This window comes from Xiphias gladius, chromosome 21 (genome assembly GCF_016859285.1).
Source record: "Xiphias gladius isolate SHS-SW01 ecotype Sanya breed wild chromosome 21, ASM1685928v1, whole genome shotgun sequence".
Classification (NCBI taxonomy): domain Eukaryota; kingdom Metazoa; phylum Chordata; class Actinopteri; order Istiophoriformes; family Xiphiidae; genus Xiphias; species Xiphias gladius.
This window is the reverse complement of record NC_053420.1, coordinates 30,332,667-30,351,659: the sequence shown is the minus strand read 5'-3', so window position 1 is coordinate 30,351,659 and position 18,993 is coordinate 30,332,667. Positions and strand designations below refer to the sequence as shown.

Below are 18,993 nucleotides of genomic sequence, written 5' to 3'. Positions count from 1 at the left end.
CTAGTTCCTTCCTCATTAAAGAAGTAAGAGGCTGGTTTTGAAAAATATTTTAAATTGTTTCATTATTTATATTCTGTATTGGTTTCATGTGTATAAATTGCTTAAGTGCCTTCTTGTATTCTTTTTTGTTAGGATGTATACTTTGTTTATTTCAAAGTGGTGCAATCAAGTTTAGCTAACAGAACGTGCTGTAGGTGTGTGTCATAGTTATGTTCATCAGTGTATCTTATTTTGAGGCTTCTTTTGCAATGTGAACTATTTGGTAAGGCTTCTGTCATGTTTCTTTTATATATGTTCAGTTTTAAAGTTTGGTGGTATAATGTCTCTCACCAGCTGTGCTATTTTGCTGATGGGAAATGTTCCTATTATGCTTAGCACAGAGTCTCAGCAGCTCACCTATTTGGCAACCTTTTTATACCTAGTGGTGCAGTGGTTCCTTTTATTTGTCTGTAAAGGACTTTAAGACACACATGGACTTTGGGGATTGATACAACACAGATAAATTTGTATAATGAATTTTGGCAGAAGCGAGGAAAGGAAACTACCTGTGCCTGTATCATTGTTTTCCCGTTCTTCACAGAACAAAATAATAATCTGACTGCAAGCCTCAAACCGGAGGCCTGTTACACATTGCTTTTTTTCTTTGCATGTTACAGCCACTAATGGTGCCTGTGTGCAACTGAACAGACAAAACAAAGACTAAGTTAGTTTTGTGTGACCCACTCAAAAACGCTGCTCCATAGTGCAGCTAGTAAACAGAAACTCCAAAGAGAACCTCTAAGTTCAGGATTCCTAGCCTTATCCACAGTCATAGGTTGAGACTGAAGCTGTTAAGACGCCCATGACTTATGGACATATACCAATAAATATCAATTTGAATTTTGTTTGAACAGCTTGAACTGTGTAATTTCATCTTACTATCAGGTCCTCCATTGTTTCCTATGTAAACCCAACAGTAGCTGCGATAAACAGAGGGAGGCTGGTTGCCGCTCTCCTGAACGCTCAAAGTTCATGATGGTTCAACTCCTTCAACTTGCGACTGCAGCTTGCCATGTGATCATGGCACTCATTGAAATTATGGAGAGGGAAACCATCCAGGAGCTGATTTTACTGTATCTGAGTTCACTAAATGATTTATGTCTTTCTCCTATCTATCTGTCTTTCTTCTTGTTTCTAACTTTCTATATTAATTCATGTAAATTTTCTAACCATTTCCACTATTTTAAGCTATAACCCAATAACCCACTCTATTTATGTGTGTGAAGAGATGATACTTGGTGGATAGCAACAGTCTGTGGTGTGCACCCTGGTAGTATCAGAGGTAGCTGGGAGCTGCGGTAGCATTGTATCCTGCTGCTGCAGATTCAAAATACAAAACATTAACGTTGTCAGCACTAACTGCTAACTGTCTTAATGCATCACTATGGCTGTACTAGCTACTAACAAGCCACAACATACACTGAGTGTTACGCCCTTGTAACTTAATGCCTATGGGTTTGTATACCACATTACCACAATGAGCCAGGTTCGGTTCCAGTTGGGGACCTTTGTTGAAGTAATACAAAACAAAATAAACATGCAAACAATGCCACTATTATGTGGATTGCCATAAAATGTGGTATACGTTTTCATGTTCCCACAGGATGAATGTTCATTTTGTTATGCATTTGATGCCATTGTGTTTGCAGTGTGATTCTCTCCTCACTGCATATGCATTTAACAGATTAATTGTTACGACCTGTACTAGTACTGTTGTGTTGCTGTGCAGTCACAACCAATGTCAGTTTTGTCCTGCCTCTTCTTTGGCTGGTTGTGGCAGTGAATACACACTATATCCAGTCAGGCAACTCCTCCTCTTCTTCATCACCTGCCCTGCCCACCAATCCAATGCCCTGATTTGGACATGTGAGATGCTACCAAAAGCCGCCAGCCTACACAGTAGTCCACCTCTGTGTGTCTATTGACTTTGTATTTGACCATGCGTTTTCATCATGTATTCAGAGTTAACATTTTCTGCTAACACAGTTGGTATTTGTGATTGTTAGCTATCTGATATTGTTGACCTAGTTTGTTGTTATTTGTTACTGTTCAGAATGAGACACACTAGTTCTGTTGACGCTAGAACTGGGCATATTTGGGAATGTTACATTATGTTGTTTTTTCATACTGGATTCAAACCTGTATAACTCACTAGGGGTAGGGGTGGCTGCTGCGTCTCTTTTTGTTCTTGGTAGGTTAGTGCAGAGTAGTCAGGCAGCTTAGGATTTTGTTTTATTTTTTGTCTGTGGTGAAGTGGTAAGACAGTGGGGAAACTTTTAAGTTGTTAGAAAGACCTTTTTGTTATAATTATTTATTTGGTTTTGCACCTCCCGCTGGCCATTTCCTTTGTTGCTCATCTGAGTTTTTCTTATTATCGTTTTACACGCCAAAAGTTGAGTATGTAAAAAGCTTCTACATCAATCACCTCACCAGTAAATGATTTCATCTTTCAATAATACTTCAGCTTTATGTTGTTTCCCTTTCCCTAGACCTCCAAGTTGTAACATTAATAATAGGAGGACACATTTTAACAGAGATTGATTCTGAATGCTGCAAGATTTACTAAGGTCACACAATTTGCGACAGTCAGTCTCTCCACCTCTGAAAAGCTATCATAAACTTAGCACAAACAGGATTTACAAGAGCCACAATGAAGGCTGTGGTGGGAAAAAGAAAGGAGAATTAAATACAGGCTTGTATATAGCAAAAAACGATTATTAGAAACAAAAGCAATAAAGTTTTTATTAATGAACACAATAACTGTTTACTGTAACACATATGACTACTAGACAGGGAGGTTTGGTTTGTGTCCATACAATCTGATGTTGAATTTGACCATCAATGAATTGTGAAATCACTACAAGCTGGAACTAAACAACTCAATGATGACGCTCAGAATTGAATGAAAGACAGGGGCCTGTCACAGTGGCAACCTGAGAACCTGCTGGTGGACACCAGCAATGAAGGAGGCTGTCAAGCTGAAGAAGGAGGCCTTTTGGGCATGGTTGGCCCAAGGGCCTCCTGAAGCAGTGGACAGGTACCAGCGGGCCGGAAGGGCTGAAGCTGCAGTGGTAAGGACGCTTAAAAGCGGTTGTGGGAGGAGTTCAGGGAGGTTACGGAGAAGGACTTGTGGATGGCCTCAGAGAAGTTCTGCCTAACCATAAGACAACTCAGGAAGGGAAAGCAGGGCTTGGCCAAGGCTTTGTTCAGCACAACACTGCCTACTCTGACTGGGGATATCATTGAATGGTGCAAAGAACAATTTAAGGATAAGGCAGAGTTTGAAGTCTCAGTGGAAGCCTCTCATATCCCTGGCAGACATCTCTGTGGTAGTCAAGAAGCTCTCAGCCTCAACGGCAAGGCTGTATTTGTCTGTCTTGGCTGACCTACCTCTTCAGTGTCGCATGGAGGTTGGGAACAGTGCCCATGGATATTTTAGAGAGGGGGACTGGGGGGTTTGCTCCAACAATCAGGGTATCACACTGCTCAGCCTCCCCGGGAAGACTTATGCCAGGGTGCTGGAAAGGAGGCTCCAACTAATTGTTGAACCTCAGATCCAGGAGGAGCTATTTGGATTCTAAATTGGGCGTGGAACAGTGGACCAACTCTTTTCCCCTTGCAAGGCTACTTGAGGGGGCATGGGAGTTTGCACATCCAGTTTACATGTGTTTTGTGGACTATAAACATGTCCCTCAGGGGATCTTGTGGGGTACTGCGGGAGTATGGGGTACCAAGGACCATTACTATGTGCCAGCCAGTTATAGTTATATAAGGATATAACCCTAGTGAGAGTTGTGTCAGTATTCTTGGTAAGAAGTCAAGCACAGAAGTCCAGTGGGTGCTGGCCTCCACCAGGGTTATCCTTTGTCGCCAATCATGTGAGTGATTTTCATAAACAGGATCTTGAGGCACAAGCCTTCAGGGGGTGAAGAGGGAGCAGAGCCTGAAGGCAAACCTGTTTATTTGCTAGTCGATCTATGTTCCATCCCTCACCTATGGTCATGAGCTGCGGGTAGTGACTGAAAGAATGAGATAATGAATATAAGTGGCCAAACTGAGCTTCTTCCATAAGGTGGCTGGACTCCTCCTTATAGTCCCCCCCCCCCCCCAAAAAAAAGGGTACAGCTGACCCTGGCCTAAGGCCCAGGGGGGGCCGTAGAAAGGTCGACCAAAGGTCTGTGGTTGACCCTTAAATGGGATCAAGTACAACCATTTCTTACTGACTTGTATCACTGACAATACAATTTATATGTATTTACATATAGATATGTCTTGAAAACACATTTCAACTTGTCGTCTGATACCACACCCCCTGTTATAGTAAAAAAGGTGCAGTCAAAACACTTGGTCAGTCAGATGTGCAGAACACACAAGTGCCACGAAAAAACCATCGGGGGCTCAAAAAGTTTTCTCTCTCCTGTTTTGTTGTAAGGTAAAAAGAGGAATATAACTCACAATCTAATATGACTAAAATAACTGACTAGAACTTTTGTGATTTAATATCACAATATTAGTATACAGTATGTATGCAAAACAGAGCTTGGCCTTGATGGGTCTATAACACTGGATTTGGAAATGGTTGTTGTAGACACCAATGGCCGTTCCCATCATTGAGGTCACTGAGATCCGGACCTCTATATTTTTTCCAAGGTGTATATAATAAAAGTCATGAAATAACTGCCTTAAAAAACTCACCTTTGGTGCTGCAAAGACATTGTACAAGGCAAACATAACTTTTCTCTTCTGATCACCTGAGTAATTGCTTGTATGTGGGTGGGTGGAGCGAATGATCTTGTCGTTACTACAAAATCTTTACTCATCATGGTAGTTTTTTGATAATGTCAACAGACAGGACGGGCAGCTGAATCAACAAAAGCATTATTCCGTGGTCCTGGAGAATTTTACTAGCAGACGGCGTGTTGTTCAGTGCCATTCATCCCTGGTCATCATCTAATGAATAGCTCCTGTGTGGTCGTGCTACATTAAACAGTGGCGGGCCATTATGATGGCAGCTCCTTAGTTTCACTTGAGTGAATTAACTAGCTAGCTAACATCAATTCCATCCATCCAGTGTGAGACTGATAAACTTTGAACAAAAGCTGAAATGCTCCTTTTTCTTTTTTTCTTTTCAGTTCTTCACGTTGAGCTCTATTCTTAAACATCTACAGGCCACCTAAATATTTGCTGAAAACTGTCTATCATCTGCACTGACCTTGTGTAGTTATTGTTGGTGATTTTAACATTCATGTTGACAGCAACAGCACTAAACAACTGTGTTCTATTTGGGATACAGTAACTGTAGACTGACTCATAAAAATCTAAAATCTATAAACTTTGCATTTGGAATTCAGACCTGAGAAATGCAAGGCAGTCATCTGCCTTCACCTCTGACATCCCTGCCAAAAACAATAATAATACTTACTAAACAATAATACTTGATTTATTTTCTGCTGTTGACAGGCAGACAAACCCTGCAGCAGCCCCTCTACTTTTGCAATTTGTCTCATTCTTTACTGACAAAGTTCAGAAAATATGAAAAGATTTCACTGCCTCCATATCAGGGTCTGTACTGTCGTTGTTTCCCCTTAAAACTAATTCAACCCAAAATCCGGTTCTGAATTGGAACCGATTCTAAATTAATAAGACCCCAGAGCATCAGGCCCTTTACAATTTTCTTTTTAGTTTATTTTTCTATATTTTTTTATAACATTTATAAAACAATTTAATAAGCTGAAAAATATTGATATGGTGAAAAAAAATCTCTATTTATAATCCAGTGGCTACTGAACAGGTTGTTTCTCAGTAGTGCTGTGTTGTGTTTTACTGTTAATAAATAAACATTGTACCTTTTTACTTAACTACAATTGTGTGGGAATTGCTGACATAATCAGATTTAGTAAGTCCACTTAAAATGATAGTCATTTTAATAATGAAAAACAGGTTTGGTAAAACAGAATCCAGTGGTTGCCATGCATATGTAAGCCAGTTTACTTTGTACTACTTTGTTTACTTGGTATTACTAATTCGATTGAGTAATGGAGGTTCAACTTTGATGTTACATTTACATTTTCAGTTAAGCCAGAACTACAAACTATATCTATTTAAGCATTAATGCACACAGTTAATCGAAGCAAAAGAAAATGCATTATGTTGAATTCATCATGGTCAGTTTAGTTTTAACCAGACACTGAAGTATTAATTAAATCCAAGTTGACCATATAACGTTGGAATTACCCTATACATCCATATTGGTTGCACATAACACAGTTACTGTCATCTTAATAAAAACTTTAAATTACATTAAACAAAACACAGTTTTGTGGAAATCGTTGACATGGTTAATTAAATCCAGTAATTTTCTGGGTGCAAAATACATTAATATATTGATAGATTAGATAACAAAAGATTAGACAGAAGATTAGAAAAATATCATACTTTATTAATCCCAGTGAAAGACTGGTGTTACAGAAATTCAAGTTATTCAGTATAACGTTACAACAAAGTACACATGCTTTGGGGTGATGTTGGAATCTATAAGAAGAAAGCTCTGTCAGTATCCACAGTATATTATAGTGTCCATTTATGCACACAACACAAGCATGCTGACGCACCAAGTTGCTGTTGGTGTTGTTGCTGTCTTCCTCAGGCATCGGCAAGTACACAGCCAGGGCCACACAGTTGGCAAAGATGGCCAGTAGGATTATGATTTCAAAAGGTCTGAAAGGGATCTATAGGAAGCTTACGTACCAACCATAGTAGTTCACAGGGAAACAGCACACACCTTGACACACACATTCACACATACACCTACAGCTGTACTACAAATAGAACAAACATATAACACTTAATGATTACTGCAAGAAAACACTGTCGGCAGTAGCAACAATCACAAGAATTGTTATCTTATATGTTTGATCCAGCCATCCTTCTGCATAGTGAACCCTTACTAAAGCAGGATACTTCCACTCCACAATACTGATGCATGCCTTGCGGAAAGGATTCCTCAGTGTCAAGAAGAGGAGCGAGCGCGCAGGCCTTGGGTTGCCTCCTGTTGCCATCAGCTTCTTTAACTTCTCCTTCTGTTTTCTCTTCAGAGTTTCCTCATCCATGATGTAGGATGACAATGGAGGACTGCTGCTGTCTGCCATTGTGGCTTCAAGAGAGTATTTGCGCCAAGTTTACTTTGAATTGGAAGTGATATTCCAGAAGATCAAAGATTTTTTTAAAATATGGTAGCCCTGTCGGCTAGGTCTCATTCCACTCAGTTATAACCTGTCTCAGCTTGTCTCAATCATCTCCCTCACACTATATCTCTCAGTGACAGTTTGGCTGAGCTCCCTCTCTTACCATGTCCCTCTCAGTGGAATGGCAGCTGTCCCCTCTACTTGTAAGGGATTGGTTTACTGAGCAGCTGTTTGGACAAGAGAATAAATATAGACAAAGGGCATGGCTGTCTTAGCATGCAATGACAAAAGAGGACATTTGCACCGATATAGTCTTGGTGTATGATATTTTTTCGAAGTGACTGTGTCCCAAAGTGAGAGGGGTAGAAGTATGGGGCATGAAAGAAAGTTCAAAAAATTAAAGGTAAATAGTAACATGGTGCTGCAACTCTAAAATCCCATGGCCTAAATTTCCACCACAGACTGAAGGGTGTCTATCTATCTTACTTAATGAGATTGGCACATTGCAACAACAAAAAATCATAAACTTGCTAAACCATGTAATTAAAATTTGCACGTTTTTAGTGGCTGAACGATATTTCATCTCATTGAGAAAGGTGTTGCAGGTGATATATGTTGTTTTGTTTCATTTGGTTTATTTGACTTACAAGTGCATTTAAATGCTAAAAAACTGGACCTAAAGCAAATCCTTACTTAAAAGGGTGAAAAGCCTTTTGTGGCTCTCAGTGAAGATGTGGAGCAGAAAGGGACATCGCCTCCCCCACCTTTGATTCATCCTGGCAGGACTATTGAGGAGCTTCAGCTTGTGCTCCATGTTAAAGAGCTGGAGATAAGGAACAAATATTTAGAACAGGAGACAGTGCACCTGTGAGTGCACACTCTTGAACTGGAGCAGGGAAAACCCCCTTTGTTGAATCCTTGTGACACTCAACAACATGACAGGACGTGTGCTTTTCGAGCTATGAGGGCATATTCGATGACAGGTGTTGGCTCATAACTTGTTGTCTACCTGGGGATATAGAGTAGATTGTCTATGTATTTCTCCCTCCTCTTCCTCCTGGGGTCCTCAGTCACGTGATCCACAACGGTGACTTACTCGGCAGTTGCTGAGCAGAGTTTGTCAAAGCTGACTGGGATTGGCTGATTAGACTGATGAACTCTTAGCAGATCAGCCAGTAGGATTTATGGACAGGAGACAAAATTTTCCAAATTTGAGATCTAATACCAACAATTTAGAATAGGCTCTTGTTAGCTTTGTAGTGACGCAGATTGATTCTCCATGACCATATGCAGGGTTTTAGAAATTCCGAGCTCGAAAAACTGAGTTTGGTAGGGGGATGGGACATACTATATTATGACACTATAATTATGCTAGGTTAGGTTTGTGTAGATGTTAAATTGAGCCTATAGGCTCCACTGTACATATATCTCTGTGGTAATTAGGCCCACGGTGTTTGAATGTGATCAGGTCAGCTTTTGTTTGTGCTGAACAGCACAGGGACATAATGGTAATCCTCTCTAACAGGCAGTATCTGATCTTCGTCTCCCATCTCCATCACCGTCTCTTTCTTTTTCTCCCTGTTCTCATCTTGTCCCCTATCTCTTACGCTTCCCACAGCTGTGCTTTGATCAATGCAGTCTGTTCATTTTCGTCTGCATCAGTGAAGAAGGTAAACACAGGGTCAATTGATGTAAAATGCAAATGTTACCAGCCTCTGCTAGGTTAATCTCATAATGAAAATAAAAATATATAGGGGTACTTCATTTCAACCCTTTACAAAAATTTAATTGAAATAAAAGCATTTCACCTTTCCTAGAAATTTTATCAGTCTGTTTAGCAGCGTGTGTTTATGTGTTTGGTGGTAGTGTATGCTATGCCTTTTTAAGTTTCCGTTTCACTATTGAACACCAGAGACAATTGTCAATCATGGTATACTCAACAAATTATGTAATTTAATCCATTTGTATTCTATTTTTTTTTGCAATTCCCTAACAATAAAGTAGGTCTTACCAGTGAATGTAACTCAAAGCTTCATATGAAACCATGAGATAAATGAAAAAAATTCTCATAGCTGAAAAGACAAATTGGACTAACCATGGGCCTTTCTTCATAGATCTTCAGGAAATAGGTAAAAGGAAGTCAAGTGATATCATCAGTGTTATTTTCATTTAAAAATAATAGATTTTTGTTATGGTGACACCAGTGACACAACTCCAAGGGACCCCCTACTTTCATTATATATTTTATAATATGGGCATTTGGCATTTTGGTTTTTATGTCATTTAACTCATATATCTGAGAGTTATGTATACATTATTGCATTTTATATCTGTCCGATCACAACAACCTTGGTGAATATGAAGAAGTTTCCTCCTTACCTGGAAAACTTACAGGGGGAAACACATTCTTTCAGGCTATATTTTCGACCCACCACAAAATGTACCCCCCTCTTTAATACACAGATGATGCCCTGCCAGCAAGTGTTTTACTTTGTATACACTTGAGATTGCAACAACTTTGGCGAATATGAAGATGCTTCCTCTTTCCTCTTTCCTTTCCTTTTCCAGGGGGATACACATTCTTACAGGCCATATTGTTGTCTGCCAGTATATGTATCGCCCTCCAACAATCCAGATTTTGTCCAGGTTTGACCATGTCCAGGGGCCATATGCACAAGCTGGATGTAAAAAAAAAAGGGTGTAAGCCTGACACCGGGGTTGGCTACATCCAGCCTTGTGATTAATATTTACACCTGCCATCTAAAACTACGAGTAGACACAGCTAAACTGTTTTAATTAAACTGGAATTTATAGCTGAATGAAGATAAAATTGTTTTAAATATGTAAATGTTGATGAGGGGAAACCCTGTGTTTTGTGTGATGCCACCTCTGTTGCTTATGACACTGGTAACCACAAGGCAAATGGAATCAAATGTATGCCTCAGCAGACAGTACTGGGTAGAAGTAGCAATGTGTTTACTTGGAAAAAGGTCAGTACACAGGCAGGTAAACAGAGCTGACAAACAAATCCAAAAAGGGCAGAGCAGAAGGCAAGGTCAAAAGAAAAAGGCTAAAAACAAAAACCAGGAATGGTTGTCTCAAAGAACGGAGACAAACTGGTATAGGGGGAAGGTAGCACAGAGACTAAATACACTAAATACAAGGAAGGGGAGACATTGAGACACAGGTGAAACAAATCAGGGATGGGGCAGACAATGGCAAGAAATACACAATGGAAGGAAGTGAGAGGAAAGCTTAGTGACCCCAAAATAAACCAGGAAATACTGCACAAATGACAAATATAAGAAAACATGACCTAAGAAGCAGATTAGAAATTGCGATTTTATTTGTATAATTATATAATTATATTGTTTTAATTAAACTTGAATTAATTGTTCAATGGATATTTTTTAACTATATCTATATTCTTGGGAGTTCATTGTGGTCCTTGCTATTTACATAAAGGTATTATGTGTGTTGGTCCAATGCTGTTACAATCACCCCTAAACGTTGGGGAAGATTTAACATTCGACTTCTAGAATTTCAATCAATATTGTGTCTCTAACATTGCTTGTAAAAAACATTTGATGACTGCTTTCAAGTACAACTAAGATACAAATGACCCACATAAAATTGGTATCCTAATAGTTCAAGAGGTTTCTGAGTGAGGAGGTAGTCAGAAGGTTAAGAGGCTAATTTAATTTAACAGTCAGGCTTACTAACACAATGGAGCCGAGGGATTACGAGCAGATAGTTAACTAAACTGAGCAAATATGCCTTAATTAGCACTAGGAACACTAACTCCTTTTGACCTTGGGGCTTTCTTTGACCCAAATACTCTCCACTATTTCCAATTTACAAACATGTGCAAAGCATGCTTTTATGATCTTTAAATACACCTGTCAAAAAAGTCCTTCTCATAGACACAGTCACTGTCCTACATTACTATGCCAGAGCTTTGCAGAACAATACACTTGACATTTGAGACAGTATATTATTTTGTAATAAACAGTGGTGGAATAAGTACTCTGATCCCTTACTTAAGTAAAAGTATCAATACCACTGTTAATCTCCTAGTGCCGTGGATTGTTTGTTTTTGTGTTGCTCTCCTCTCTCCTGTACCTCAGGTACCGCTCCTCCTCCTGTGGAGCAGGTTAATCACCCATCACTGATCACAGCTGACCCCCATCACTCATCCACAAGTGCATAAAGGGGGAGAGAGGGAGCTCAGTCGGGGCCAGTGGGCCATGTAGCAATTTGGGTGCTGTGGCTGTGTGTTTCGATCCTGCGCTTGGTGCTGTTCTCCATTCCCCACTTTCTCTTCTCTTTTCTTTTTTTTTGATAAGGACATCCATTTGAGTTTTTGTTTTACCTTGTGCCATTAAGCTGTAAATAAATCTTTTTTTGTTCCAGAGAAAACATCCGTTTCTCTGTTCTTTCTTCCTCCCGGGCTCATTTTTACATGTGTTACTCCCTTTATCCCCTGGACATTTTTAGGGGACACAACAACCACAATGTAAAAATATACACAACAACCACAATGTAAAAATATATACTTCATTACAAATAAAAGTCCTACATTTAAAATCTGACATAAGTAAAAGTACAGAAGTATAGTATTACCAGCTAAATTTACTTAGAGTATTAAAGTAAAAGTACTTGTTTTGCAGTAAAGTGGGCTATGACTGATATATCAAATGTATTGAATCAAGTGCATTATTAATAATAAGGAAAGAGGAAAGAACATAGTTATTACATTAGTTTTTAAGAACTTTTATGTCAAGTTTGAATTTTTCCAAAATATTGAAGACTTTTCCTCTTTGGGCCTCAAACTGTTATTTATTAAAAACAATGCGAAGGGAAATTTCTCTGATATAACTGAAAACAACTCGTAGACATCTAAAACATGACCAAGAGACAAAAATTCACACTTATTTATTTTTAAGGGGCCACAAGCCAAAAAGTCTACACCTGCCACACCTGCAGTGTATCAGCCTTGGTAGCCTCGGCCTATCAGATCCCTGTCTGTTCTCCTGCCTAATCACCTCATTCCTATACCTGAGTTTCTCTGCCAATCTCTCAACCTGCACCTCATCTTCTCCTTAGTTCAGTTTGTATTTCAGTCCTGTGTTTCAGTTCATTCGCATTGGTTTATTAATTCTGATTTTGTTCTGTTCAGTTTGGTTGTGCTTGTCTGCACTTCTTGGACCTGTTTGTTTGTTGTTCAGGAAATACAGGCAGGTGACAAATTAAAGGACAAAAATGAAAAATGAGTGGAGAAACAGGATGACAATTTCCTCATCCATAGGTCACGTGGGGTCACTGAATGGTCTGAGTATGAAAATTATGTGAATCATATGCATATGAGTGATTTATAGACCGATGTGTTTAACAGCGCTCTCTATCTCCACCATCAAAACACCAAATGAGGGAAGATCTTTTAGAAGTATGTTGTTCATCCCTCCAGTAGAGTCCAGAGACTTGTAGAATCAATGCCAAGGAGCATTGAAGCTGTTCTGGCGGCTCATGGTGGCCCAACACCTTACTAAGAACCTTTTTTATGTTGGTTTTTCCTTTTTAATTTGTCACCTATTTCAATATTCTTCAGTTCCTGTGCTTGCTGTCCCCGGCTTTTGGGTCCACCTGCTATTCTGTTCCTGAGAGTGCTTGATTTAAAAAAAAAAAAAAAAAAATCTGTAAGTGCATTTTATATCACAGAATAATTTGACTGGTTTAGAAAGTTCTTAATTGTGTATTTGCAAACCAGGCAGTATAAATTAAGTAATGTCTGGAAGAAAACTGCTCTTTTGTCTTATATAGCAAAGAAAACTTTGCTATATAAGATTTCTCAGCCATTTGAATTGGTTGGGATAGACTTAATTAGGAAAGTGATGGAAACCAGGAATGCACATCAGTACATATTTGTGATGATTGACAACATCACGAAATGGCCACAGGTTTCCCTTTGACTTCAAAGTGAGCCAAGGAAAAGGCTGCATGCATAAATAAATTCATCCATCAGTTCAAATCCCCCAAAAGGATTCTTACTGACCAGGGGAAAGAATTAGTCAATGGTGTAAATACTTGGGTCCTAGGCAGAAAATGCCTACATGTTGTTCATATATGAAATATTACTTTCGCAGATTTTTTCTTGTAATATTTTTATGACTACTATGTTTTTTGGAGACATGCAATGTACATGCAATTAGTGTGTTTCTTCGAAGAATTTTCATAAGGGTAAAAGCGCCGATCTACACGATGAGAATGGGGAAATCCTTCACAAGATAAACATGGACCAGCTGAAGTTCAATACAGAGAAACACCCAGAGTGCCACACTGGGATGTTAAAAAGAAAGGGAACGTTTTAGTGGTTGCACCATCATCATCCCCATCACAACCAGCAGCCCAACCAGTTTACAACACCACTACAACAAACAGTCCCACAAGCTACAGACCCACCACCATCTTCAAAACTCCCGCTAGCTACAAAAAACAAAACCAGCCCTGAAAGCTACAGACCCACCATCTGCACAAGCCCCACCAGCTACAGACCCATCATCATCTTCACCAACCCACTGGTTACAACAACACCACAACAACCAACAGCCCCACCAGCTACAGACCCACCATCTTCACAGCAGAGAAGTTACAACAACACCATAACAACCAGCAGCCCCAACAGCTACAGACCCACAGTCTTCACAAGCCCCTGGAACTACAAAACCACCACAACCACCAGCGCCACTGGCTATAGCATCATCATAACCAGCAGCCCCAAAGCTTACAGACCCAGCACCATCATCAATTCAATTAAATTCAATTCAATTTTACTTATATAGTGCCAGATCATAACAGAGGTTATTGCAGGGCACTTTTGATATAGAGCAGGTCTAGACCGGACTCTTTATAGTTAACTTTTCAGAGACCAAACATTCTCCCATGAGCAAGCACTTGGTGACAGTGGCAAGAAAAGCTCCCTTTTAACCTTAAACATGCTTATGGTGGGCAGCAGTTTGCCCTGACCGGCTGGGTTGAGACAGAAAGGACGGGGGCATAGCACAGTACAGGTATAACATAAAGATTTTTAACAATAATGAAACTAATAATTTTAATAATAGGGTGAATAATAATACTAATAAATCTAAATATAATAATAGATGATAATCATAATAATTGAAGCAGTGGGTGATGAGCAGCATCATGGGGGCAGTAGGGGATTTGCAGTCACAGATCCAGACTCTGCAGCACCAGGGGCTGAAATACCTGCAGAAAGCGACAGGAGGAGAGAGGAGAGAGACAAGAAAGCACAAAACTATGGGAGAGAGAAGAAGTCAAGTTATTAACGAGCATTGATGCCATATGAATGTGTGTCAATGGAGAGGAAGAGGAGAACAGAGGAGCTTGGTGCATCATGGGAAGTCACTTGGCAGTCTAGGCCTATTGCAGCATAACTAGGAGGTGGTTCAAGCCAAGCCTGAGCCAGTCCTGACTGTAAGCGTTATCAAATTGGAAGGTTTTAAGCCTACCTTTAAATGGGGTGTCTAACTCCCGGATATTGATCTAATGTTAAATCAAGAAATAAGACCAGATATTACTATGATGATTGGGAAAAGGGAAGTAACATTTTTATGTGACACCGGAGCCTCACGTTCCGTAGTATATCCCGATGACGTACCAGACATGGTTAGATCCTCAGATGTCATCTATATAAAATCAGCAAATGGTAAAATTCATAAAGAAATTCTATCACAAACAACACCAGTAATGGATCCAGAAACAAATAAGCAAACTCAGACCAAATTAGTCCTATCTCACATCTGTCCAGTAAACCTTTTGGGAAGAGATTTACTGGCCGAGTTAGACATAGCAGTGTTGCCATGTGATGGTAGGCTAGCTGCTAAGCGCAAGACTAAACATACAGATGCAAGTCTACAAGGTGTGAAACTGCCACGATACTGGTATAGCCCAGATTTAGCAGCCTCTATGGCTGTACAGGCCTCAGCCTCTGTGGTACTGTTCCAATAACTCACACTGAGAGTACCACATGCAGTAGCAGTAATCTTATTACAGAATAATATTTCTTATCTCTCACCATCTAGACATCTATCATGCATGACAGTTTTGTTATCCCAACCACATTTAACAATAGAGAGATGTACAACACAAACCCATCTACTCTATTTCCTACACCAGTAGAAGGAACCCCACATAACTGTTTACAAGAGATAAATGAAAAAGTCCTGCCATGACCAGATCTTACAGATATCCCATTTGAAAATGCTGACACCACAATGTTTGTTGATGGCTCAAGCAAGAAAAACCCAGACAGTACAAATGCCACAGGCTTTGCTGTTGTAAACCAGGCTAAAGCATTACCCAGGCATTACTCAGCACAAGCTGCAGAATTAGTAGTATTTACTGACGCATGCAAATGAGCAAAAAGAAACTCTGCCATCATATATACAGACAGCCAATATGCTTTCTCAACAGTTCATGTGTTTGCACAACAATGGAAAAAATAGATGTATGGCGACCTCTACTGGGAAAAATATAAAGCATTAAAAATTATTCCTACCCTTGTTAGAAGCTGTTCAGTTGCCCAGTAAACTAGCAATATACAAATGTGAAGCACACACGCACCGCACTGACTCAGTTTCCAAAGGAAATCAAAAAGCAGATGAGGAACCAAAAAAAAAAAAGGAGCACAGACTCACATAGATGTGCTCGCTGTAAGCACAGAGGAAGTCACACATATAGACCATGATATCTTGATAGACATAGCTTCATCAGTTCGAGTGAATGGTTTCAACACATTTGAAACCATTCACTCGAACTGATGAAGCAGCAGAAGAGACCTTAGCTGATTACATGAAAAAAATGTTGACTAACAGCCAGGCCTCTGTGGCCTAATACTTATCATTTTGTTCCCTATTATATTTCATGAGTTACAGAGAAACAAGCTCGAACATCCACTCAAGAGACAACCACATCCACAAACAGAGACCTCACCGGAGAAGTGATCAAAGTGGGAAAAAGTTCATTCTAAAGTGATAAGACAGCACTGACACTAACCTTGACTGAAATTATCCACACCAACCACAGAGAGGCCCTGTTGTTACTCATCTAGGTCTTACTAATGTAACCATAATGGATAAGATAGCTATTGAAACAGGGTTTATTGATTCAAATTAATGGCTTCGACGGTTAATTTATACAGTACAAAATAATAGACCAAACACAGCCAATTGTCTAGCATGTGCATTGGCCAGGCCTGGGTTGGGCACAGTTCCATTTCCTCTGAATCAACACAATGATCCAAGTGGATTCCAATGTGTCCTCAAGCTGTTCAACTCTCTTAATCCTTTCCCAAATTGTACCACCTTGCACTATCTGTTCCCTCCGAATGCAGTAACCCGGCCACCCTATTTCAGCCCGTATGCAGGAAATGACACCTGCATCGAGCGAAAAAGATTGGGGCAGGCTGTGGGAGAGCTGTTGTGGTGCAACGTTACACTGTCAACCAACAGCACAGGCATTCAGGACGACCGGTTAAAATAATCAGTCCACTCCTCACGCTGATGTGTGGTGGTTCTGTGGAGGAAAGACACTCAGATCCACGTTACTTCATGACTGGAGGGGGAAATGAGCTCTAATCCAACTGGTCATGCTGTTTTATGTATTGCCTCTGACTAATCCTGTTGCGTCAAGAAAAATCTTGAAATCACATAGAGCAAAACGCACAGCAACTTTTCCTCTCGATTTGTTTGATTCACATGTATACATCGATGAGATCAGTGTGCCCCATGGGGTACCTGACGATTACAAAGCTCGCAACCAAGTTGTCGCGGGATTTGAATCTGGTGGGCTACGACCAAAATGTAGATTGGATAACAATTAGAGAAAACTTAATGGCATGGCAGGACAGAATGGCCCTAGATATGTTCTTAGCTGAAAAAGGAGGTGTTTGCAAAACTTTTGGTGATATGTGCTGTACCTTTATTCCGAACAACACAGCCCCTGATGAAAGCATTACTAGAGCCATCCAGGGTTTGACAGCTCTCTCAGTGGAGCTGGCAGAAAATTCAGGTGTGGACAACCCTTTACCAGAATGATGGAGAATTGGTTTGGGAGGTGGAGTGGATTAATCTCTTCTTTTCTAGTCTCTATTGCAGTTGCAGCAGCCCTCCTCTCTGCCTGCGGTTGTTGCTTCATAACATGCCTATGGGGACTTATCCAAAGACTAATTGATACTGCCATAACAAAGACGATGATGTATCAACAAATACAAACTGATGATTATGATGATGTATCTGATTCCGTTACCTATACTTAAGAATGTACCCTGTGATGATGAGTGAATGGCCAATGAAGTACACTGTGAAAATCTGAATGGAGTGTGGTGTACTCTTACTTACTTGTAAAAAAAAAAAAAAAAAGATTTTATTGTTTTTTAGCGTATTTTTACAATTTTTTTTAATTTTGTGCTTAAAGTATAAACAGGAGGGAAATGTTGGAAAAATTCTTACCCTTTATGCTCATGACTGTGTATTGACCTCGTATTATTACTTGTGTGAGAATCTGTACAACTATCTCATGACAACAGAGGCTGTGCCCAGGGGAGGACGTGAGTGCCAGAGAGGAACAGGGCACTCCTGTTCTTCTCCTCAAGGCCATCTCACTTGTCAGTTCCTGTATGATAAGCAAAGAACTGTCTTCACCATGCGTGTGATATATGTCAGCAAGAATGCAAGCCTCTGCCCATCTGGAATTATAAAAGTCTCATGTGAACTCTGTATTTTTGAACATTTGCACTGCAGGCTCTCTGTGTGTAACTTGTTCCCTTGCCGCAAGAATAAACAACCTACTCTTGTGAATTTCAGATGGTGTTCCTGAGGTTTTTTTTTAGAATTTTCCTATCACTCAAGGATCTTAGAGAGCAAAGGAAGGTTAGATATGGGTCTAAAATATCTGGATCAAGAGTGGGCTTATTAAGAAGAGGTTTAATTAAAACAGTTTTAAAGGACTGTGGTACATAGCCTGTTAATAAAGACATATTGATTATATATCTAGTAAAGAGGTGCTAACTAAGGGTAAAACTTCCTTAAGCAGCCTAGTTGGGACGGGGTGTAAGAGACAAGTTGATGGTTCAGATGAAGACACTGTTGAAGTTAGTTGGTGAAGGTCGATGGGAGAAAAACTGTCTAAGTATACACCAGGTTTTACAGCTGTTTCTAAGGTTTCTGTGTTTGAAGATAAATGGGAGCTGGTTGAGGGCAGGAGGTGGTGAATGTTGTCTCTAATAATTATTTTATCATTAAAGAAGATCATGAAATCATCAGATTACTGAGAGCTATAGGAATACATGGATCAATAGAGCTATGACTCTCTGTCAGCCTGGCTACAGTGCTGAAAAGAAACCTAGGGTTGTTTTTATTTTCCTCTATTAAAGATGAGTAATAGGCTGCTCTGGTATTACAGAGGGCATTCCTATATGTTTTAAGACTATCATACCAGGCTAAGTGGGATAGAAAAGACATTTTGCCTAATAGTGTGTAGTCCAGTAACAGGAATTCAAAAGTTATTAAACAATGGTCCGATAAAAGAGGATTCTGTGGAAAGATTATTAAATGTTCAATTTCGATGCCATAAGTCAGAATGAGGTCCAGGGTGCGGTTAAAACAGTGAGGGGGTTTATTTACACCCTGAGCAAAGCCAATTGAGTCTAATAATGAGATAAACGCAGTAATAAGGCTCATTATCAACATCCACA

The 18,993-nt window shown here is 39.8% G+C and overlaps 1 protein-coding gene across 1 annotated transcript in view; it reads right to left on the bottom strand.

Annotated features, from left to right (window-relative positions):
- The window catches only part of LOC120807109 (dihydropyridine-sensitive L-type skeletal muscle calcium channel subunit alpha-1-like), a 92,835-nt gene extending 85,648 nt beyond the window's left edge, over positions 1–7,187 (bottom strand). The window contains exons 1-2 of the mRNA XM_040158804.1: positions 7,000–7,187; positions 6,651–6,756 (exon numbers count right to left, since the gene is read on the bottom strand). Coding sequence (XP_040014738.1) covers positions 6,651–6,756; positions 7,000–7,187 — 294 coding nt within the window. The remainder of the gene's footprint in view (positions 1–6,650; positions 6,757–6,999) is intronic.
- Positions 7,188–18,993: the final 11,806 nt, after the last annotated feature.